General features: G+C 40.6%; 1 protein-coding gene across 1 annotated transcript in view; it reads right to left on the reverse strand.

The window, feature by feature from the left end:
• Window positions 1-751: 751 nt before the first annotated feature.
• The window catches only part of ppp2r5b (protein phosphatase 2, regulatory subunit B', beta), a 53,043-nt gene continuing 31,583 nt past the window's right edge, over window positions 752-22,211 (reverse strand). Inside the window, exons 7-14 of the mRNA XM_060924250.1 lie at window positions 19,619-19,678; window positions 18,115-18,223; window positions 5,400-5,453; window positions 5,244-5,294; window positions 5,033-5,152; window positions 4,677-4,804; window positions 2,683-2,784; window positions 752-2,551 (exon numbers count right to left, since the gene is read on the reverse strand). Coding sequence (XP_060780233.1) covers window positions 2,383-2,551; window positions 2,683-2,784; window positions 4,677-4,804; window positions 5,033-5,152; window positions 5,244-5,294; window positions 5,400-5,453; window positions 18,115-18,223; window positions 19,619-19,678 — 793 coding nt within the window. The 3' untranslated portion in view covers window positions 752-2,382. The remainder of the gene's footprint in view (window positions 2,552-2,682; window positions 2,785-4,676; window positions 4,805-5,032; window positions 5,153-5,243; window positions 5,295-5,399; window positions 5,454-18,114; window positions 18,224-19,618; window positions 19,679-22,211) is intronic.

A 22,211-nucleotide genomic window follows, 5' to 3' on the forward strand; every position in this document is an offset into this window, starting at 1 on the left:
CAAGTAGTGTTCTTCCTACCCTAATATACTAAAAACGAGCCCTCTTGTGGACTCCAAAAGAAATACAATAATGTAATGTTTATATGTGTGTGTGTGTGTGTGTGTGTGTGTGTGTGTGTGTGTGTGTGTGTGTGTGAGAGAGAGAGAGAGAGAGAGAGAGAGAGAGAGACTCACAATGAATTCAGGCAAGGAGCTGAAATTGGTGATCTCTTACTGACAAAACATTAACTAGTGAGCAACTTCAGTCCCGGCAACATTTTTCTGTTCACCTACCACAGTTTTTATAATGCAAAATGTTACATTTATTTTCTGTTTCTGAGAGACCAGGCCTGAGTTTTCCAAAACCATCGCAGCACAAAGATCATTGTTACACAGTAGAGCGAGTAGCACAATGAATGCTCTCTCTCTCTCTTAGTTAAGATGCTCTTAGTGTTAAGAGGCTTTTGGGAAACCCACCTCAGACTGTATGTGTCTGCAAGGGAGTGTATCTATGTTCCCAGAGTCCTACGCTCTAACCCTGCCCACTCCCCCCAACCACCACAGTAGTCCATGTCATATTAAGTGAACACAGAACTGGGGAATATCTTTTTCAGGTTCCTATTATATCCTGTATAGAGCTGGGGAACATAAGAATGACCCTGTGTGCAAAAATTTGAGCAATCAATGAATCTGAGGTAGCCATGTGTTTTGAGTTTTGTGTGTGCGCGTCATGAATAACGACATATAACACTCATCTCTCCATGTGAAGCACTTCAACAGACATTTTCATGTTTATATCCCATATTTTATACATTCATATCCCAAAGCCGTTGGTCCCCCAAAAATACATTGCTATATTTAAACACAAAACATTGATCAAGAGGACAGTGCAATTCTAGTTGAAGTGGTGCTACTTATGCTAACAGTTCCAGTTCATGTATTGCCTTCTCTCTATTCTACTGATTCCCTTACCAACTCTCTCAAATCTAAGCCTTCTCATTGCAGGAAGTATGGGGGAAATGAACTGCATCTTTTACAAAACCAATAACAAAATGAGCAATGATTTTTCTACATTTTTCATTTTTTTTCCAGAGAAAAACAGAGGAAAGTCATGGAATATGCTGGTACAGAACCAACATCCAACATCAAAACATTGACAAATCCATCCCAGACTTAAGTATGCTGAAGCATACAGTCATTTCCAGTCTTGTTCATCAAGTTTTTGCTCCAAGATGGTCACAATATGAAATAAATATTAATAAATATCAACAAACAAATTGTTATACAAAAATAAAACTTAAAACAATCAACAAAATATCGACCCCATCTTTAAAACAAGGTGTACTGAAGTAGGCGGTATGGTTTCCAAAGAAAACTGCTGACACACATTCAAAGTAGATGAGAATATTGCATTTTGGATGTTTTTTTTTTTTTTAAGAAACCCCAGAAGAAGAACAGACTAGTGAAATGTTTTATCTTCACATCAGAACAAGTTTAGTCTAGCAGCATACTTTTGTCATGTTTAAGAGGTGCTACACTAGAATACCCCCACCAACACTATAATCGGACATAGATATTATATTTATATATATTTATATATATGTATATATAAAACATCAGTTGAAGTAGCAATAGAAGTGTTACTTATAGAATAAGCTGTAATAAGAACATTATAACCATTACTTTTACAGAGTTATCTTCATCATAATTCTTCATAATCATCATTTTCAGATGTTGCTTCATCTTTTGGGAGAATGAGAGAGTCCAGTGGTGGACATGACACTGGGACTGAGAGCGGTCCCGAGCGAGATTAGACCCGTTCCAGAGTTTAATCGATGACTCTGTGTGTGTGTGTGTGTGTGTGTGTTTATTTGACTCCAACCTGTTCATATGTCCATGCATGTGTCGTGTGTTCTTGCTTGTGTTGCTTGTGTCTTCAGTGTGTGTATGCATGTATACATTTAGTGTCAATGAGAGGAAGAGAGAAACGGAATGGAAGCGATAGATTGAGTAAGAAGCATGTAAGATATGTATAGAGACAGAGGAAATGAATAAAAGGCATGAAGAGTGAGAGGTACTCATCTTTTCATTCTGCATCATTTACATCTCACGTCTTTGTGTTTGAGTGTGAGAGTGGCTTGTATATCTACATATAGACAACCGGCTGTTGGTTTGTTCTTTCTGATTGTTCCAGCAATGTTGTCTGTATGGTGTGTGTGTGTGTGTGTGTAGGCATGTATTTATGTATATTTTAAGAGGTGATGGTAAGGTCCAGAGTAAAAACTGTCAGTAAAACAATGTGTGTGTGTGTGTGTGTGTGTGTGTGTTATTATGATCTCCATGTTTGTACATATTGGCTTGTGCATTTGTCTGTATGTGTGTGTGTGTGCGTGTGTATGTGTTCTAGGTGGCATTGGCAGCACTGCTCTCTGGCTCGTTCTTGCTCAGGTTCTCTCGCTCTTGCAGGTTCTTTTGGTTGCGACTTGCTTCCCCCAGACTCTGCAGCCTCCGCTCCTGCTGCTCCTCCAACCCCTTCCACAGCTCAGCACGCTCCTTCTCCCTCTTCAGCTCCCTACAGAGAAAGCCACAGAGGGAGAATGAAAATAAAGAGAGGTGAGAAAGTAGAGAAGGTCAAAAATGAGACTCTCACTGTAAAAGTTACTCTGACGCGTGCTGCTGTCGTGAGAATCCCTACAAACTCACTTCTGCTTCTCCACCTTGTAGGAGGCAGTAAGGTCATCGAAAAGTTTACTATTCATCTCCATGAAGGTCTTCAAGACATTGTAGATCAGTGACACAATAGTTCTGATGAAGAAAAGGAAAAGCACATCCAGTATATCTCTTGATAATGACTTGCGATACATTACATAAATTGCTATTTTTGATCAGTCATTAATCAGGGAATTAAGGAACTTCTGATATATCGTAACAGGGTATATATTACCTGGAGGTATTTCTACTGCTCCTGTTATATAACGAATCTTTCCCATTGTCCATAAAAACTACTGACTTGACAGATTTGGACAGGACTAAAATCCCAGAGATACACCCGTACTAACTATATTACCCCCATCTACCCATGTAAAACTAATCCAATCTGAAAAGGGCTACAGTAGATGATTATGTCAAATGCATACTAACAAATATTAAGGATCATCAGCCAAGGACCATATAACGTATCATAGCATTTGATAATGTTAAAAGCACACAATTTTTTTTGCAGTTATTTGATTTACGCAGTCTTTGAGCAGTCATTGATGTACCCATATTTTCTTGTGTATTTGAAAAAGTGTTAGTGCATGAACAGCAGTGAGCAACCAGAATGTCAGCGACGCAGTAGCTCACATGGCTGTACCATGAGAAACCAGACTCGTTTATAATTAGCTAAGTTGCTCTTCATTAGAACAACTTGATCTTCCAAACAATCAAAATCCACTGAAAACTCAGGGAAGAGTAGCAATTTTTGTGAATTGTGGACGGATGGACGACGCGTGATGGCAGTAGCTCATCGCCTATGACCGGTGAGCTAATAAAAAAGAATCTCAGAGTGTGTACACACTCTGTAAGCTGACTGGACACAGAAAGTCCTCGGACCTGCTTGATCCATCCTGGTGCCCTGTGTCTGGTCGGAGTTTTATCGCACCGCTCCTGTGAAGGATGGCCCCATGAGGACAGTTGAGGGTTATACCTGTTAAAACTGTTAATATTATAGTCAGGCTGTCTGTTGTTGCCCAAATGAGGATGGGTTCCCTTTAGAGTCTGGTTCCTCTCGAGGTTTCTTCCTCATGTCGTCTGAGGGAGTTTTTCCTTGCCACCGTCGCCACAGGCTTGCTCATTGGGGATAGATTAGGGATAAAATTAGCTCATGTTTCAAGTCGTTCAAATTCTGTAAAGCTGCTTTGCGACAATGTTTATTGTTAAAAGCGCTATACAAATAAACTTGATTTGATTTGATTTTGATTTGATTTGAAAATGGAGGGCAAGATCACAAGTACTCGTTTGATGTTTCTCCATCTTCTCCTACATAATTGTAAGAAAAATACTGGTTGTAAAAAGAAAAAAAAATTACAAATAAAAACCAGAACAAAAAATCAGCCTCATCTCCATCAGTGTCCATTTTGATAGTCACATGATTAGCAGTTTTCACATTTAGTGCATGAGTACCGGGCGGCACGGTGGTGTAGTGGTTAGCACTGTCGCCTCACAGCAGAAAGGTTCTGGGTTCGAGCCCAGTGGCCAACAAGGGCCTTTCTGTGTGGAGTTTCCATGTTGTCTTCATGGGTTTCTTCCGGGTGCTCCGGTTTCCCCCACAGTCCAAAGACATGCAGGTTAGGCTAATTGGTGGTTCTAAATTGACCGTAGGTGTGAGTGTGAATGGTTGTCTGTGTCTATGTGTCAGCCCTGTGATGACCTGGCGACTTGTCCAGGGTGTACCCCGCCTCTCGCCCGTAGTCAGCTGGGATAGGCTCCAGCTTGCCTGCAACCCTACACAGGATAAGCGGTTACGGATAATGGATAGATGGATGAGCACTGCTAAGAGATCAAAATGATAAATGTCTTGCAGTATAGTGATGGCGTTTTAAAGGCTTTGTATTGTCCAGTAATTACTATAAATTTTATTTAATCTACAAAACACCAAAGATGGGTTTCTAAAAATGTTCCTGCTTCGAGTCAAGGTTACTGTGTGTGCTACTTACTGGTTCCAGTGCTCTTTGGAGACTCGGTAAAGCGTGCCAAAGACCAGAGGCAGGATGACCTGGCAGTTCTCCTCGATCAGACTCAGAATATACTCATTATTCCAGAAATACAGAGCCCGCTCTGCAACCTGACGCACACAGAGACAAAGTTGAGAACCAGAAGACAGGTAACACTTCTACTTCACCAGTTCTTAGTTTAAGTCTGCTACAGAATACAGACTGGGTTTCCCATGAATACTGCGAATCAGATGGAAGTGAAGTCACTTCAGGCCCCAACTCTGGTAAAATGAGAGTGGTGGATGGTAGTGTGTAAATAATTATGATCCATGAGGAGGAGGATTACAAAAGGGACAGACCTGGAAGTGGGGGCTGGAGATGCAGCTGGCAATTTGCTTAAAAAGTGGCTCCTGCACACGGATGAACTGTGATGGCTCAATCACATCCAGAATCTCCTCGATCTCCCCCAGGAACATCACCTAAAAACAGTCCAGAATTGTACACACATTGTCTCCCACAATGTCCATTGTCTAGCACAAACCACATCCATCCATGACTTGACTTTCTCACCTCTTTCTGAGTGCATGTTTTGGGCCAATATTTCAGCAACCCTCTGATGATCTGAAAATATTTCAAGCACACAGATCTCAATTCATGGAACAAATGAACAAAGAAGGCAAATAAGCTCACATTCTTGTATGCATTTCCTGTGTTGCAGTGACTTACATATTCTGTAACAGTGGCGTCTTTCTCCATAAACTGCACAACACAGTATGCAAGCTGAAGAATGTAAAGAACAGGAAATAAGACTTCAGTAAATGGCTTTTCTCAACTGTGAGCCGTACTATCACTTCTGTTTTACTCAAAGCTCCCTCCTTAATCAAGAGAGTTCAAACTCCAATCCACTATAAGGTAACATTCGACCAATGTTCATCATTTAAATATCATGAATACTGCAGGACAAAGTTGTCTTCAATGGTGTTATTAAAACTAAATCTCCTGATAGTTGCATCCCCAGTAATAATGTACCATTGTGGTCATTTGTTATAACTAGCATATAGAATTGGACCATCAAAGTGTTGCTCAGGTGTGTTCAACTATTTTACAACATTGTGCACTTGGCATCTTAAAAACATGTGGTGTTTGTCTTTACTTATCTTCACAATATTTGACAGCTTTCATGAGATCATGATAATGAATAGAAATTGGTAACTACTAAACTAGGGAAGACTTTTTTGGGGGGGGAAAGTACAACCCCAATTCCAAAAATGTTGGGACGCTGTGTAAACTGTAGATAAAAATAGAATGCGATAATTTGCAAATCATGGAAACCCTATATTTAATTGAAAATCGTACAAAGACAACACATCAGATGTTCATCTCATCCCGCTTTATCCTTCTACAGGGTCGCAGGCAAGCTGGAGCCTATCCCAGCTGACTACGGGCGAAAGGCGGGGTACACCCTGGACAAGTCGCCAGGTCATCACAGGGCTGACACATAGACACAGACAACCATTCACACTCACATTCACACCTACGCTCAATTTAGAGTCACCAGTTAACCTAACCTGCATGTCTTTGGACTGTGGGGGAAACCGGAGCACCCGGAGGAAACCCACGCGGACACGGGGAGAACATGCAAACTCCACACAGAAAGGCCCTCGCCGGCCCTGGGGCTCGAACCCAGGACCTTCTTGCTGTGAGGCGACAGCGCTAACCACTACACCACCGTGCCGCCCGCATCAGATGTTGAAACTGAGAAATTTTATTGTTTTTTGAAAAATATGTGCTCATTTTGAATTTGATGTCAGCAACACATATCAAACTAGAAAAGCACTCGGAGAGCGCAGACCTCCGCCAAGAATCCTTTAAAAAAATCCGGGATCCAGAAGGTGATCCAGATCACCGCCAAAATTTAATGGATTGTTACTTGTGCCCAGTCACACCTCTGGAAAAAATTTCAGAGCAATCTGTTCATTACTTTTTCCATAATGTTGCTAACAGACAAACCAACCAACCAACAAACAAACAAACCAACGCTACCGAAAACATAACCTCCTTGGCAGAGGTAAAAAGTTTGAACAAGGCCACTGTGTTGTATCACCTTTACTTTTAACAACACTCTGTAAACGTTTGGGAACTAAGGAGACCAATACCTGTAGTTTTGAAAGAGAAATGTTGTCCCGGCGGCACGGTGGTGTAGTGGTTAGCGCTGTCGCCTCACAGCAAGAAGGTCCTGGGTTCGAGCCCCGGGGCCGGCGAGGGCCTTTCTGTGTGGAGTTTGCATGTTCTCCCCATGTCCGCGTGGGTTTCCTCCGGGTGCTCCGGTTTCCCCCACAGTCCAAAGACATGCAGGTTAGGTTAACTGGTGACTCTAAATTGACCATAGGTGTGAATGTGAGTGTGAATGGTTGTCTGTGTCTATGTGTCAGCCCTGTGATGACCTGGCGACTTGTCCAGGGTGTACCCCGCCTTTCGCCCGTAGTCAGCTGGGATAGGCTCCAGCTTGCCTGCGACCCTGTAGAAGGATAAAGCGGCTAGAGATGATGAGATGAGAAATGTTGTCCCATTCTTGATTTACAATTTCAGTTGCTCAGCAGTTCAGGGTCTCCTTTGTCGTATTTTGCACTTCATAATGCACCAAATGTTTTAAATAGGAGACAGGTCTGGACTGTAGGCAGGCCAGTTTAGCACCTGGACTCTTACTACAGAGCCATACAGTTTTAATGTGCAGAAAGAGGTTTGGCATTGTCTTGCTGAAAGAAGGAAGGCCTTCCCTGAAAAAGATTTTGTCTGGATGGCAGCATATTGCTTTGAAATGTGTATATATCATTCAGCATTAATGATGCCTTCCCAGATGTACAAGCTACCCATGTCATGTGCACTAATGCACCCTCATACCATCACAAATGCTGGATTTTGAACTGTGCACTGATAACAAGCTGGATGGTCCCTCTCCTCTTTAGCCTGGAGGACATGGTGTCCATGATTTCTCAAAAGAATTTCTACTTTTGATTCGTCAGACCTCGGGACAATTTTCCACTTCACCTCAGTCCATTGTAAAAGAGCTCGGGCCCAAAGAAGGTGGCGGTGTTTCTGGATATTGTTTATATCTGGTTTTAACTTGCATTTGTGGATGCTATAATGAACTGTTTTCACAGACGATGGTTTTCTGAAGTGTTCCTGAGCCCATACAGTGATTTCCACTACAGACACATGTCTGCTTTTAATGCAGTATCGCCTGAGGGCCTGAAGATCACAGGCATCCAATGTCAGTTTTCATCCTTATCTCTTGCATACAGAGATTTCCCCAGATTCTCTGAATCTTTTAATGATATTATGGACCATAGATGATGTGATCCCTAAATTCTTTGGAATTTTACATTGAGGAACGTTATTCTTAAATTGTTGCACTGTTTGCCCACGCAGTCTTTCAGAGCAGTGAACCCCTCCCCATCTTTACTTCTGAGAGACTCTGCCTCTCTGGGATGCTCTTTTTATACCCAGTCATGTTTCTGACCTGTTGCCAATTAACCAAATTAGTTTTTTTAAGCATTACACAACTTTTTCTTTTGTTGCCCCGTCCCAAATTTTCTGAAACATGTTGCTGACATCAAATTCAAAACGAGCATTTATTTTTCAAAAAACAATAAAATTTCTCAGTTTCAACATATGATATGTTGTCTTTGTACTATTTTCAATGAAATATAGGGTTTTCATGATTTACAAATTATTGCCTTATCTTTTTATTTACAGTTTACATAGTGTCCCAACTTTTGTGGAATTGGGGTTGTAATTACAGTGTCTTGGAAAAGTATTCATCTCCCTTGGTCTTTGTCCTGTTTTGTTGCATTACAAGCTGGAATTAAAATGGATTTTTTTTTTTGGGGGGGGGGGGGGGGGGGGGTTAGCACCATTTGATTTACACAACATGCCTACCACTTTAAAGGTGCAAATTGTGTTTTATTGTGACACAAACAATAATTAAGATGAAAAAACAGAAATCTGGAATGTGCACAGGTATTCACCCCCCCCCCGAAAGTCAATACTTTGTAGAGCCACCTTTTGCTGCAATTACGGCTGCAAATCTCTTGGGGTATGTCTCTATTATCTTAGCACATCTAGCCACTGGGATTTTTGCCCATTCTTCAAGGCAAAACTGCTCCAACTCCTTCAAGTTAGATGGGTTGCGTTGGTGTACAGCAATCTTCAAGTTATGCCACAGATTCTCAATTGGATTGAGGTCTGGGCTTTGATTAGGCCATTCCAAGACATTTAAATGTTTCCCTTTAAACCACTCCACTGTAGCTTTAGCAGTATTTTTTGGGTCATTGTCTTGCTGGAATGTGAACCTTCATCCCAGTCTCAAACCTCTGGCTGATTCAAACAGGTTTTCCTCCAGAACTGCCCTGTATTTAGGGTTTTCTTTCGAAAGGGGGTGAATACCTATGCACACTCCAGATTTCTTTGACGTGGTAGGCATGCTGTGTAAATCAAATGGTGCTAACCCCCAAAAATCTATTTTAATTCCAGCTTGTAATGCGACAAAACAGGACAAACACCAAGGAGGATGAATACTTTTGCAAGACACTGTATAAGGTGTTTTTTTCTGTAACTGACTTCAGGTCCTCACTCAGACAAGCAATCTGTTCGAGTCTTCCCTTCACCATTTGATGCCCTAGAGACATTGGTACAAGTATTTCAATTGCTTTCCTATCATAGCAAGGTGCCATGTTAGATGTACGAACAGTGATTGCATCTTGGAAGAACTGATGTCAAGTACACTGTTTCTCTTGAGGGCGACAAAGAGCTTTTGAACAGTATAATTAACCCACTTGCTACTTCCTCTGGTCCCTGAGTCAGGCTCTCTTGCTACTTCACCAACCCCCCCCCCCCCCCCACCCCCCCCCCCCCACCCCCCCACACACACACACACACAATCTTAAATAATTCATGCTGTAATTACAAAATCAATCTCATCTACTTCATTTATCTAGCTTCTTACTTTTTTACCCTTACTTTCATCTTTTCTCTACAGGATACTGTTGAACTGTGTGTGTGTTTAATTGCATGTGTGGTGTGCACCTTCCCACGGACCAAATGGAGCCAGCAGATCCTGTAAGTAGTTCCAGATTGCTCTCAGTATAAACCTCCAAGTAAATCTCATCTCAAATGTCTAAGTGTAACGTGTTTTTTTGTAATTAAAAAAAAAAGGTTATTGTTAATTCTTCAGCCAAATGTATTTGGAAAATTCATTCGAATCTGTATATTTTTTTTCACAAATAGGACTACTCTTTCCGAGGGAAGAAGTTGTGGGTATGCATTGCTACATGATCACAGAAGTGATAAGAGGGAACCTCTGGGGGAAGTTGGGGGGGAGACAGGGCATTTTTCATGGTATTGCTCCAATATTGGAAAGTTGCATACTGCAATAACAAATTTGGTAAGACCTTTGGTGGTCAACTATAACATTTGTAGTTCTCAATTTGCATTATATAGTTGTATATTTGAAACATTTGTTGATAGATTTCCACAAATTAGCTCATATAAAGTTTCAAGTCAACTAGGTTATCATTCTTTTGTTAGTGATCAAAATATATGTTTTGCATGCTTGAAACTAGTACAAGCTGGTCTGATTGCTACTTAATGTTTGAAACTGGAACAGGCAGGTTGTTTTGATTGTTACTTGTTTTGGTTAGTTAAATCCTTGAGATTTATCTTCGTTCGCATATTCTCCTCTGCTTCATGAAGGTTATCTTAACCAGTAATGTCTTTCTTCTTTTCACAGGATTATGATCCTGATGGGTGAGGTAACGGTACCTAATGTCTCTCTTCTTTAATAAAGTAGTAAAGTCTACAGTGGTGCTTGAAAGTTTGTGAACCCCTTTAGAGTTTTCTATATTTCTGCATAAATATGACCTAAAACATCATCAGATTTTCACACAAGTCCTAAAAGTAGATAAAGAGAACCCAGTTAAACAAATGAGACAAAAATATTATACTTGGTCATTTATTTATTAAGGAAAATTATCCAATATTACATATCTGTGAGTGGCAAAAGTATGTGAACCTCTAGGATTAGCAGTTAATTTGAAGGTGAAATTAGAGTCAGGTGTTTTCAATCAGTGGGATGACAGTCAGGTGTGAGTGGGCACCCTGTTTTATTTAAAGAACAGGGATCTATCAAAGTCTGATCTTCACAACACATGTTTGTGGAAGTGTATCATGGCACGAACAAAGGAGATTTCTGAGGACCTCAGAAAAAGCGTTGTTGATGCTCATCAGGCTGGAAAAGGTTACAAAACCATCTCTAAAGAGTTTGGACTCCACCAATCCACAGTCAGACAGATTGTGTACAAATGGAGGAAATTCAAGACCATTGTTACCCTCCCCAGGAGTGGTCGACCAACAAAGATCACTCCAAGAGCAAGGCATGTAATAGTCGGCGAGGTCACAAAGGACCCCAGGGTAACTATTAAGCAACTGAAGGCCTCTCTTACATTGGCTAATGTTAATGTTCATGTGTCCACCATTAGGAGAACACTGAACAACAATGGTGTGCATGGCAGGGTTGCAAGGAGAAAGCCACTGCTCTCCAAAAAGAACATTGCTGCTCGTCTGCAGTTTGCTAAAGATCACGTGGACAAGCCAGAAAGCTATTGGAAAAATGTTTTCTGGATAGATGAGACTAAAATAGAACTTTTTGGTTTAAATGAGAAGCGTTATGTTTGGAGAAAGGAAAACACTGCATTCCAGCATAAGAACCTTATCCCATCCGTGAAACATGGTGGTGGTAGTATCATGGTTTGGGCCTGTTTTACTGCATCTGGGCCAGGACGGCTTGCCATCATTGATGGAACAATGAATTCTGAATTATACCAGCGAATTCTAAAGGAAAATGTCAGGACATCTGTCCATGAACTGAATCTCAAGAGAAGGTGGGTCATGCAGCAAGACAACAACCCTAAGCACACAAGTCGTTCTACCAAAGAATGGTTAAAGAAGAATAAAGTTAATGTTTTGGAATGTTTTGGCCAAGTCAAAGTCCTGACCTTAATCCAATCAAAATGTTGTGGAAGGACCTGAAGCGAGCTGTTCATGTGAGGAAACCCACCAACATCCCAGAGTTGAAGCTGTTCTGTACGGAGGAATGGGCTAAAATTCCTCCATGCCGGTGTGCAGGACTGAGCAACAGTTACCGGAAATGTTTAGTTGCAGTTATTGCCTCACAAGGAGGCCACATCAGATACTGAAAGCAAAGGCTCACATACTTTTGCCACTCACAGATATGTAATATTGGATCATTTTCCTCAATAAATAAATGACCAAGTATAATATTTTTGTCTCATTTGTTTAACTGGGTTCTCTTTATCTACTTTTAGGACTTGTGTGAAAAGCTGACGATGTTTTAGGTCATATTTATGCAGAAATATTGAAAATTCTAAAGGGTTCACAAACTTTCAAGCACCACTGTAAATCAGTGATGTAAGGGTTCATCACCCATTTCTGTTACCCTGTCATATATAGGTAACTTAGCTTCATCAATCACATCATCATCATTCAGTCACATCGCTGCAACACACTCTTGAATGTGAATATGGTATATACTCATGTTTGTCCTACAATAAACTGAGAAACATCTCTGAACAGCTGTGTCTGTGTCAGTGACTGATTTCTCCCAGATTGATCAGTGAGGCAGAATCTCTTAGGCGGCAGAATTCTATATTCCTAGATCATACTGTGTCAGTTCAATCTCCTTCGGTACAGACAGATCAAAACCTAACAGTTAGTACAAAGAAAGTCATTTTGTGTGACAATCTGCAGTGGATAGAGATTAGCTTTAAAAAAGATGGAATATTTTCTAAAGTGATATTTTTGTGGGCAGCCATGGCCTGAAGGTTACAGACGCAGCCTTGGGCCCAAAGGGTCGCCAGTTTGATTCCTGGGACTGGCAGAAAAAAATGTGATGGGAGTTGAGTGAATGAACAGCACTTTCCCCTCCATCTGTATCATGGCTGAAGTGCCCTTGAGCAAGGCACCAACCCCCAACTGCTCCCTGGGTGCTGTAGCAAAGCTGCCCACTGCTCTGGGTATGTATGTGTGTGTGCACATTGCTCACTTGTGTGGGCATGTGTGTGTTCACTGCTTCAGATGGGTTAATGGGTTAGTGTACACGTGACAAAAATAAAGGCTTCTTCTTTCTCCTTTGTATAACATGCATATTTTTTTCTGCTGGGTTACTATTTACTCTATTTATCGATGTTTAAGAAAAAGTACAAGTGAAACTGGTTAGAATAAATTTAAGTAGTTAATACAGTGGTGCCTCGGGTTACGAACTTAATTCGTTCTTTGACTCCGTTCGCGAACCGAAAAGTTCGCGAACCGAATTAATTTTTACCATTGAAATTAATGTAAATCCAATTAATCTGTTCACCGGCCCCAGAAACATAGTTTTTTGCAACTTTTTATGGGTTTATGTGTGGAAAAAATACAGAAAGGAATTAAAGAACCTTAATTATAGAAAAATACAGTAATACTAAAATAAAACATAATAATTGTACAGTACACTTTACCTTTGTGGTTGATAGTTGCTGGCACACGTGGATGGAGGAGGAGGAGGAGGAGAGGAGGAGGAGGAGGAGCACTATCACTAACACTTTTCACTTTCTTGGGAGCCATAATGAGGGTTAATTTAATGCAGAAAGCAAAAAAGAAATCGTATCAACACAACGCAATGACGAACAATGTTCACAGTGCGCCACCTTGAGTACAACTGATGCTGCCGCACGCCTCACATGGTGCGGAAGCCCGCCAATTTGTGCATTTGTGCATCAAAGCATCGTTTGCGAATCAAAGCAAAATTTGTTCAGAAATGGTGTTCGTGACCCGAGGTTTGACTGTATTAAGGTAGTGTTGCATCATTGTGCAGAGATGTTATTTTTGTATAATTTTTATAGATATCATATAAAGAACACACAGTCTGTTGGATAAAATGCAAATGTTACATTACACTAAAATAGACCAAAATCCTCATTTTTGATGGCTATAAAAAAGGAACAGAGATTTTTCTTGTACACATGAGGAAGGTTGTCAGTTATGTTATGAGAGGCTGTCAGTACCGTAAGGCTGTAATGTAGTAAACCCAAGCTCAGGGAATGAGAGGCCAGTACAGTGAGCTCAAATCTGACATGGACAATACAACAATATAAATAATATAAAATTGCTCAGTCATTGCCCAGGCCAGCTGTAATTCCCACCCCTACATGCAAAGCACTTCCTTTTTACAAGAGCCTGTGAGTTGTTTTCTCAGTAAGTTCAGCTATAGTATCATTTAGTCATGAGTTGCTGACAATAAAACTTTGTCCCATCAGCTGATTCTCTAAAGAGACTCTCCATTATGCAATAATTATATAAGTATGGTGGATATAAAATGTCTACACACCCCGTTAAAATGATAGGTTTTTCTGATGTAAAAAAATGAGATCACGATAAATAATTTCAAAACTTTTCCCACCTTTAATGTGACCTATAACCTGTACAATTCAATTGAAAAAAAAAAACAAATCCGTTAGGGGAAAACAAAAAAAATATCAAAAACGTACAATAAGCTAGTTGCATAAGTGTGCACACCCTTAAACTAATACTTTATTGAAGCACCTTTTGATTTAATTACAGCATTCAGTCTTTTTGGGTTCACACCTGCCATCAATTAAAAGGACTCTGATTAAGCCCAAATAAATTTCAGACATTTACTCCATTCCATCCTCCAGCAAAAGCCAGGGTTCACAGAGAGCATACAAAGCATCGAAGGGATCTCACTGTTGAAAGGTATCAGTCAGGAGAAGGGTAGAACATTTCCATGGCATTAGATATACCATGGAGCACAGTGAAGACGGTCATCAAGAAGTGGAGAAAATATGGGACAACAGTGACATTACCGAAAACTGGACATCCCTCCAAAACTGATGAAAAGACAAGACGAAAACTGGTTAGGGAGGCTGCCAAGAGGCCGACAGCAACACTGAAGGAGCTGCAGGAATTTCTGGCAAGTACTACATGTGACAATCTCCCATATTCTCCATATGTCTGGACTATGGGGTAGGGTTGCAAGATGGAAGCCTTTTCTTACAAAGAAAAACATCCAGGCCCGGCTAAATTTTGAAAAAAAAAAACAACCCATAAATTCTCCCAAAAGCATGTGGGAAAGTGTGCTATGGTCTGATGAAACTAAGGTTGAACTTTTTGGCCACAATTCCAAAAGGTATGTTTGATGCAAAAACAACACTGCACATCACCAAAAGAGCACCATACCCACGGTGAAGCATGGTGGTGGCAGCATCATGTTTTGGGGTTGTTTTTCTTCAGCTGGAACAGGGGCTTTAGTCAAGGTGGAGGGAATTATGAACAGTTCTAAATACCAGTCAATTTTGGCCCAAAACCTTCAGGTGTCTGCTAGAAAGCAGAAGATGAAGAGGAATTTCATCTTTCAGCATGACATTGACCCCAAGCACACATCGAAATCAACAAAAGAATGGCTTCACCAGAAGAAAATTAAAATTTTGGAATGGCCCAGCCAGAGCCCAGACCTAAATCCAATTGAAAATCTGTGGGGTGACCTGAAGAGGGCTGTGCACAAGAGATGCCCTCGCAATCTGACAGATTCGGAGCGCTTTTGCAAGGAAGAGTGGGCAAATATGTGGCAAGCTGATAGACTCCGACCCCAAAAGACTGAATGTTGCAATTAAATCAAAAGGTGCTTCAACAAAGTATTAGTTTAAGGGTGTGCACACTTATGCAACCAGCTTATTGTACGTTTTTTATTTTTTATGTTTTCCCCCTAACAGATTTGTTTGTTTTTCAATTGAATTTTACAGGTTATAGGTCACATTAAAGGTGGGAAAAGTTTTAAAATTATTTATCGTGGTCTCATTTTTTACATCAGAAAAACCTATCATTTTAACGGGGAGTGTACACTTTTTATATCCACCATATAATGACTTATATACTGGTTAATGTAGCTAGTTTTGTGGTAAAGAACCTATTTGATAAGTTCATCTTTTTTCTTTCAGTGTCAGAAGTGGCCTTTTATTGTGGTGCTGCTAGTGATGTTGATTTTTGTTTATGAACCATTTAGAACATTTCTTTCGCATACTTGTCTACAAACATAGACTGTTACTAGGCTCCTGAGGTCCCACATTTCTAAGTAGACTTTGTTGGATTAATAAGTGCCGTGCATACATAAGTGCACATGCTGACAAACACTTGCATGAAGGTCAACTCCCCGTCCATCTTTCTCTTACTGAGACTCCTTAGAAGGTCCAAAGTGTAGTCTTCAGCATCCCAATGTGGAATCTAATGATGACTTTTGTGTGTGTGTGTGTGTGTGTGTGTGTCTGTGTGTGTCTCCTGACTATGTAGGTATGTAGGTAAACCAGGGAAAAAAAAACCCAGAGGCAACCTAGATTTTCAGGACAAGCAAGATAACCCTGACAAGATAAAGTGCATTTAATAAAAGCTATGAGCTTCCTTTAAAAAAAAATTAAAATTAAAATTAAAGGATTAATCCGTTTCTTGCGGTTACTGAGGTTAAAGTTAAGGTTAAAATTAGGATTAGGTGTAATTCTAATTATGTGATGCATATATAGTTACATATATTCAGTATATATTTTTACTATTACATGGCTTTGTTGGGGGCGGCACGGTGGTGTAGTGGTTAGCGCTGTCGCCTCACAGCAAGAAGGTCCTGGGTTCGAGCCCCATGGCCGGCAAGGGCCCCTCTGTGTGGAGTTTGCATGTTCTCCCCGTGTCCGCGTGGGTTTCCTCCGGGTGCTCCGGTTTCCCCCAAAGACATGCAGGTTAGGTTAACTGGTGACTCTAAATTGAGCGTAGGTGTGAATGTGAGTGTGAATGGTTGTCTGTGTCTATGTGTCAGCCCTGTGATGACCTGGCGACTTGTCCAGGGTGTACCCCGCCTTTCGCCCGTAGTCAGCTGGGATAGGCTCCAGCTTGCCTGCGACCCTGTAGAAGGATAAAGCGGCTAGAGATGATGAGATGGCTTTGTTGAACACTCGATACTGATTGGTCAATTATGGCATTCTACTGTGTGTTATTTCTGTATAACAGACTGTTGCTATGGGCCGTGTCATTAGCGGAAGCAGTAAAATCAATTTTAAATCAATAAAATCATTTTTAAATCAATATTTTGTGTCAAATTATTGATTTCTTTAGTAAGTAGCCATGTAATCAGTGGGCTAATGTATGGGATGATGTACAGCGAGCCAGTCATTATTGCAAAATAAACTCCTTCAGGGTGATTCAAGGCCCCTCTACCTCACATCGCATCGGGGTTTATTTTGTAGTAATGACCAACTCGCTGTATATTATCCCTTACAATATCCTATGTCCTGAAATGTACAAAAAAAAAAAACGCTTATCCGTGCGTTTCATGTGATGCCACACTTATAATTGCTGCCATTTTGTGGACTGAAAACTGCACGAATGTTATTATGTCTATGCTTCATTTTCATTTATACTGATAATCGACTAACACTGACGCCTCACAGAAAGAAGGTTCCGGGTTCGAACCTCATAGCTGACTGGGGCCTTTCTGTATGGAGTTTGCATGCATGGGTTTCCTCTGTATGCTCTGGTTTCCTCCCACAGTCCAACAACATGCAGATTAGGTCAACTGGCTCCTCTAAATTGCCCATAGGTGTGAATGTGAGAGTGAATGGCTGTCTGTCTTTCTGTATTAGCCCTGTGATAATTTGGCGACCAGTCCAGGACGTACCCCACCTCTTGCCCAGTGTCAGTTGGGATTGGCTCCTGCTCACCCGCGACCCATAATGGATAAGCGGTATAGAAAATGAATATGAATGAAAGATAATCAACTGTCCTAATGCATGTGACTACATACACTACCTCTTCAACAAGCAGCAGTGCAGTGGAAACTCTCTGTCCACTGCACTGCACTCTCTGTTAGCTCTGTGTTAGCTGACTAGCTATGTTATGTGCAAATGGGAAGTTGATCTCAGCAGCAAATACTGCTAACATTAACAAAATCTGTTCTTTCATCAGGATTTCTTTCTCTTCCTGGTGAAACGTGGAATCTTTTACCCACCTAGACATGAAGAGCCGCTAGGTTTCTGCGTTGTCAGGAAAACACAAATTTGATAAGTTTTCTGTCAGTTCGAGTGCAGTCTGCATTTTGGGGGAAAGTACACGAGTCTATTTTATCAAGTTGTTGAAGTATCATGTATTCTCTAGTGAAGTAAGGTGAATAAACTTTCACCACGAGTAATGTTCGTATTGCGCACCAAAGCCAGAAAAATCACATGATTATGAATGCTAAGATACAGTAGGTGTGCATGTGTGCGTGTATATGTGCGCGCATTTGTAAGACGTACAGTATGTGTAAGAGGCATGTGTATATGACACTAACCTGTGCATGAAAGATGGACAGAGATTTGGCAGTGTGTAACGGGATCAGGACCCTCACCAGGAACTGCTTGTGCTCTGACTTCAGAGGCAGAGCAAAGCCATTAATGATACTAAAACAGGAGAGGAGAGAAGAGGAGAGGAAGAAAGACAGAACGGAGAGAATGAGATAGATAAAGGGTAGAGAGGAGAAATGTGGGGGAAAGAAGCGGCAGAAAGAGGAAATGATAGAAACCAAACAGCGTTTTAGAGAGAAGACAGCAGACAGAGGGAAGTGGGTAGGAGGCAGAGGGAGGGGGATCAAACAGGATTAGTATCAGTAGTCCTGACGATGCTCTGTACACACATATTTCGCCACGCTTCGGTTCAATAGCTAAGTCTCAACAACCCCCACCCTCCCACCAACCCTTCTACTTCTCAGTTGCACACAGACATATACACGCGCTCTTCTTTGATATGCATGTCCTCTTTTTCTCTTTTTTTAATTTCATTTTGCCTCTTATTTCTCCTATAAAGTGCCTCAAGCATTCTTCACCCTTGTTTACTTCATTTTTATTCAGCTCCTTTTACTCTCTTTTAGCTCTTTCTGACATTCATATTCCTCCCTCACTCCTCCCACTGACTCCTCTCATATCTGACGCTCGCATTTCCTTTGAGGGAGGAGGACATGGCAAGTGACAGAAAGGCTACTGTCAATCTTTTCGCTGTCGTTCATTCTCATTCTCCCTTTCTGTTATGCTCAGACTCTGCTGCTCTGTTATCAGAGCAAAAAGTGTGGGTGGCAGTAAAAATAGCACAAGCATCAACCTGAATGTAGCCCTCCATCCCTAGCCCCTCTCTGACTCATCCTCTACCTCTCCTACTCCTCTCTCCATCTTCTCAACTCATCTTTCAAGTCGTCAAAATTTTGCTTTGTTTTTGTTTCCCAGTATGTTTTGGAAAAAAAGTCGCATGCTGTTTGCAAAGAGACGAATTGTCGGAGAATGACACTGTAGACCCAAAACATGACTCTAAATTGCATAGTAGCTCTTAATACAAAAAAGAACCACAAATAGTAAAGTGCTGTGAGGTGAAATGCAGATTGCACTAATGTTTAAACCCCTGCTAAGGGTCTGACTCACTGGCCCACACACTGCTCAAAGCAGCACTCAAGCAATTACCTGCATCTTTGGATTAGTTACTGCCACGCTTCAAATATGCATAAAATTATATTTTGTTCCCGTAGGATAGTGATACTGTATAATTTTATAAGATGCTATATTTAGTCCTGCCCACAAGTACCGAATGAGTAGTGACTTCCCTATTTAAGGCAAAACACATTAAAATCAACGATGTAACTCATTTTAAGGTTTGATTCATTTGTAAACAAGTGGTGTACCAATCAAACTAAATAAAAGACAGTGCTTTGATCAACTCAGCACTGCTGCAGAGGTTTTCCTTTTCAAACATGATTTATAAGCATTTACAAACATCACATTTCATCTTATACGGCGGTATTGAACACGTACCTGCCCAAAATCTCCAGCAGTTCAGCCACTCCATTGAAGTGTTCAGTTTCATAAATGAACCTGTACAGTTGAGAAACAGATTATATACCATAAGAATTGCTGATATTTAACACTTGTTCGCCAAAGGCAAAGTGAATCTCGGTGAATAATAACCGAGACGAAATCGAGGTTATTATTCCGTAATGGTCACTGAGCCTGAGGCAGGTAATTGTTTTAATATTGGTGATTATTTAAAAATCATATTAAAAAATAATTTATTTCAATCTTCAAAAGCAGCATGCAAATGTAATGTGTGTGTGTACTTGTGTCACTTATCTACGCTGAGTCACAAGAAATACTTTGTTTTGAACTAAATAAACTAAATCACAATCCCACCTTACCTTTGAATACAGTGGTGCTTGAAAGTTTGTGAACCCTTTAGAATTTTCTATATTTCTGCATAAATATGACCTAAAACATCATCAGATTTTCACACAAGTCCTAAAAGTAGATAAAGAGAACCCAGTTAAACAAATGAGACAAAATATTATACTTGGTCATTTATTTATTGAGGAAAATGATCCAATATTACATATCTGTGAGTGGCAAAAGTATATGAACCTTTACTTTCAGTATCTGGTGTGACCCCCTTGTGCAGCAATAACTGCAACTAAACGTTTCCGGTAACTGTTGATCAGTCCTGCACACCGGCTTGGAGGAATTTTAGCCCATTCCTCCATACAGAACAGCTTCAACTCTGGGATGTTGGTCAGGGCTTTACATTAACTTTTTTGCTCACCGGCCACTGTGGCTAGTGGTTTTCCCGAGTCACTAGCCATTCAATCTTTTCACTAGCCACAATTTTGTTGCCAGGAAATCGCATTTTTTTCTTCACCATGATACGTTAAAGTTTGGAAGATCTAGATTTAATTATGAATGGCAGTGTGTAATGTATCTCTACAGTAGCACTCAAGTATTCGGTGCTGTTAAGGTAGCTCCCTATATGAAAACATGCAACCAATTCAGACAAAAATATAAACAGAGTATTCTGTTTATTGAACTCAAATTCAAGCCCCTTACAATATGAAATATCGTATAATATGAAAAATAACATTCAGTACAACTGAACTGATTCTAATATTAAAAGTCCAATTCAAAACATTTATCATTGAAAAACATTTGATGTTTTGATATGCAAGTATTATGTGTATTATCAAGTATTATTATGCATATTATGTATTATTTATTAATTTTGTGTGTGTGTGTGTGAGAACATGTGTAGAGAGAGACATTAGATGTCCTCATTACATTCATCATCAGATGAGTCTGAATGGGGGCGGCACGGTGGTGTAGTGGTTAGCGCTGTCGCCTCACAGCAAGAAGGTCCAGGTTTGAGCCCCATGGCTGGTGAGGGCCTTTCTGTGTGGAGTTTGCATGTTCTGTGCGTGTGCTTTTCATGGTCCTTTATAGTTTCGAGTTTAAAATTACTGGTGCCTGTCTTTGCCAGACTTTCTACAGTCTTTGCAGTACATGGTATTTTCGGTTTTGCTATGAACTAGCCAATCTCGCCCGAACTTCCATTTGTCATTGAACTGTCTTATCTTCCTAATAGTGTCTTATTCATCTCCATGGCCGCAGCCAGCTATGAGGCCCAGCGGTCCGGACCTCGGTCATTTTTAAGAGCTGAAAATACATTTGTACGCTAAATATTCAACTGGATAAAAAAAATAAAGAACATTAAAATGTCTCTGTAAAAAGTGCATTGTTAATTATGTTAAACGTTGATTCTGTCTTCTGTGTCTGTTTTGTGTGGCTCTGAGACCAAGAACACAAAAGCGAATGAGCACGCGACTCGGGGGAGGAATGCAGTGCAGGAGACACGGGATTTTCATAGTAACCATCAGCACACTTTCATCAAGCTGTTCAATTTACATTTTCAAAGCAGCGCAGCTGTAACCTACCTTGTTTGTGATTTTAAAAATAAATAATTCGATACTCCAAAGCAATAGAGTGGAAAGTTTTAACTTATGTTTGCCTTGGATAACTTTGCCTAAAACATGGTGGTGTATACTGATTTTTTTCCCAGAATTTTTTTTGTGTGTGTAGGTGTAACGGATGCCAGATTATTAATTTATCTTAGTTACATAGGCTACATGGTTAAGGTATCCTTTGTCCTCATTGCTTGGGTCAGATCAAACCATTAAACAAGCTTAAATTATTCTTACTCTTGTCACATACATGATTTTTTTTTCAAAACTGATGATATTCAGTTCAAACACCATTAAAAGTAATTTCAGGAATAGATCTCTTGTGTGGCGTGTAATTCACCCCTCTCATTTAAACATGTCGAAAATTTTTCGGTGCGCGCTTTGCGCATCACGGATCTCGGTGATTTTAAAATGGTGGCTCCGGCCCTGCTCATCTCTGCCCCTTTTGCCCTGAGCAGCAGGGTTTGAAACTCCAGCTATATGCCGCCACATAGTGCGCTTGTCAGTTGTCAGCAACTTTGTTGCTTCGTTCATTAACCCCAGGTTGCCAGTGTTGTGCATGAACGCGTTCAAAAGAACGCGTTCACTGAACACGCTCGTTTTTCCATGAACTTTGAACTGAACGC

This window comes from Neoarius graeffei, chromosome 1 (genome assembly GCF_027579695.1).
Source record: "Neoarius graeffei isolate fNeoGra1 chromosome 1, fNeoGra1.pri, whole genome shotgun sequence".
Taxonomy (NCBI): Eukaryota; Metazoa; Chordata; class Actinopteri; order Siluriformes; family Ariidae; genus Neoarius; species Neoarius graeffei.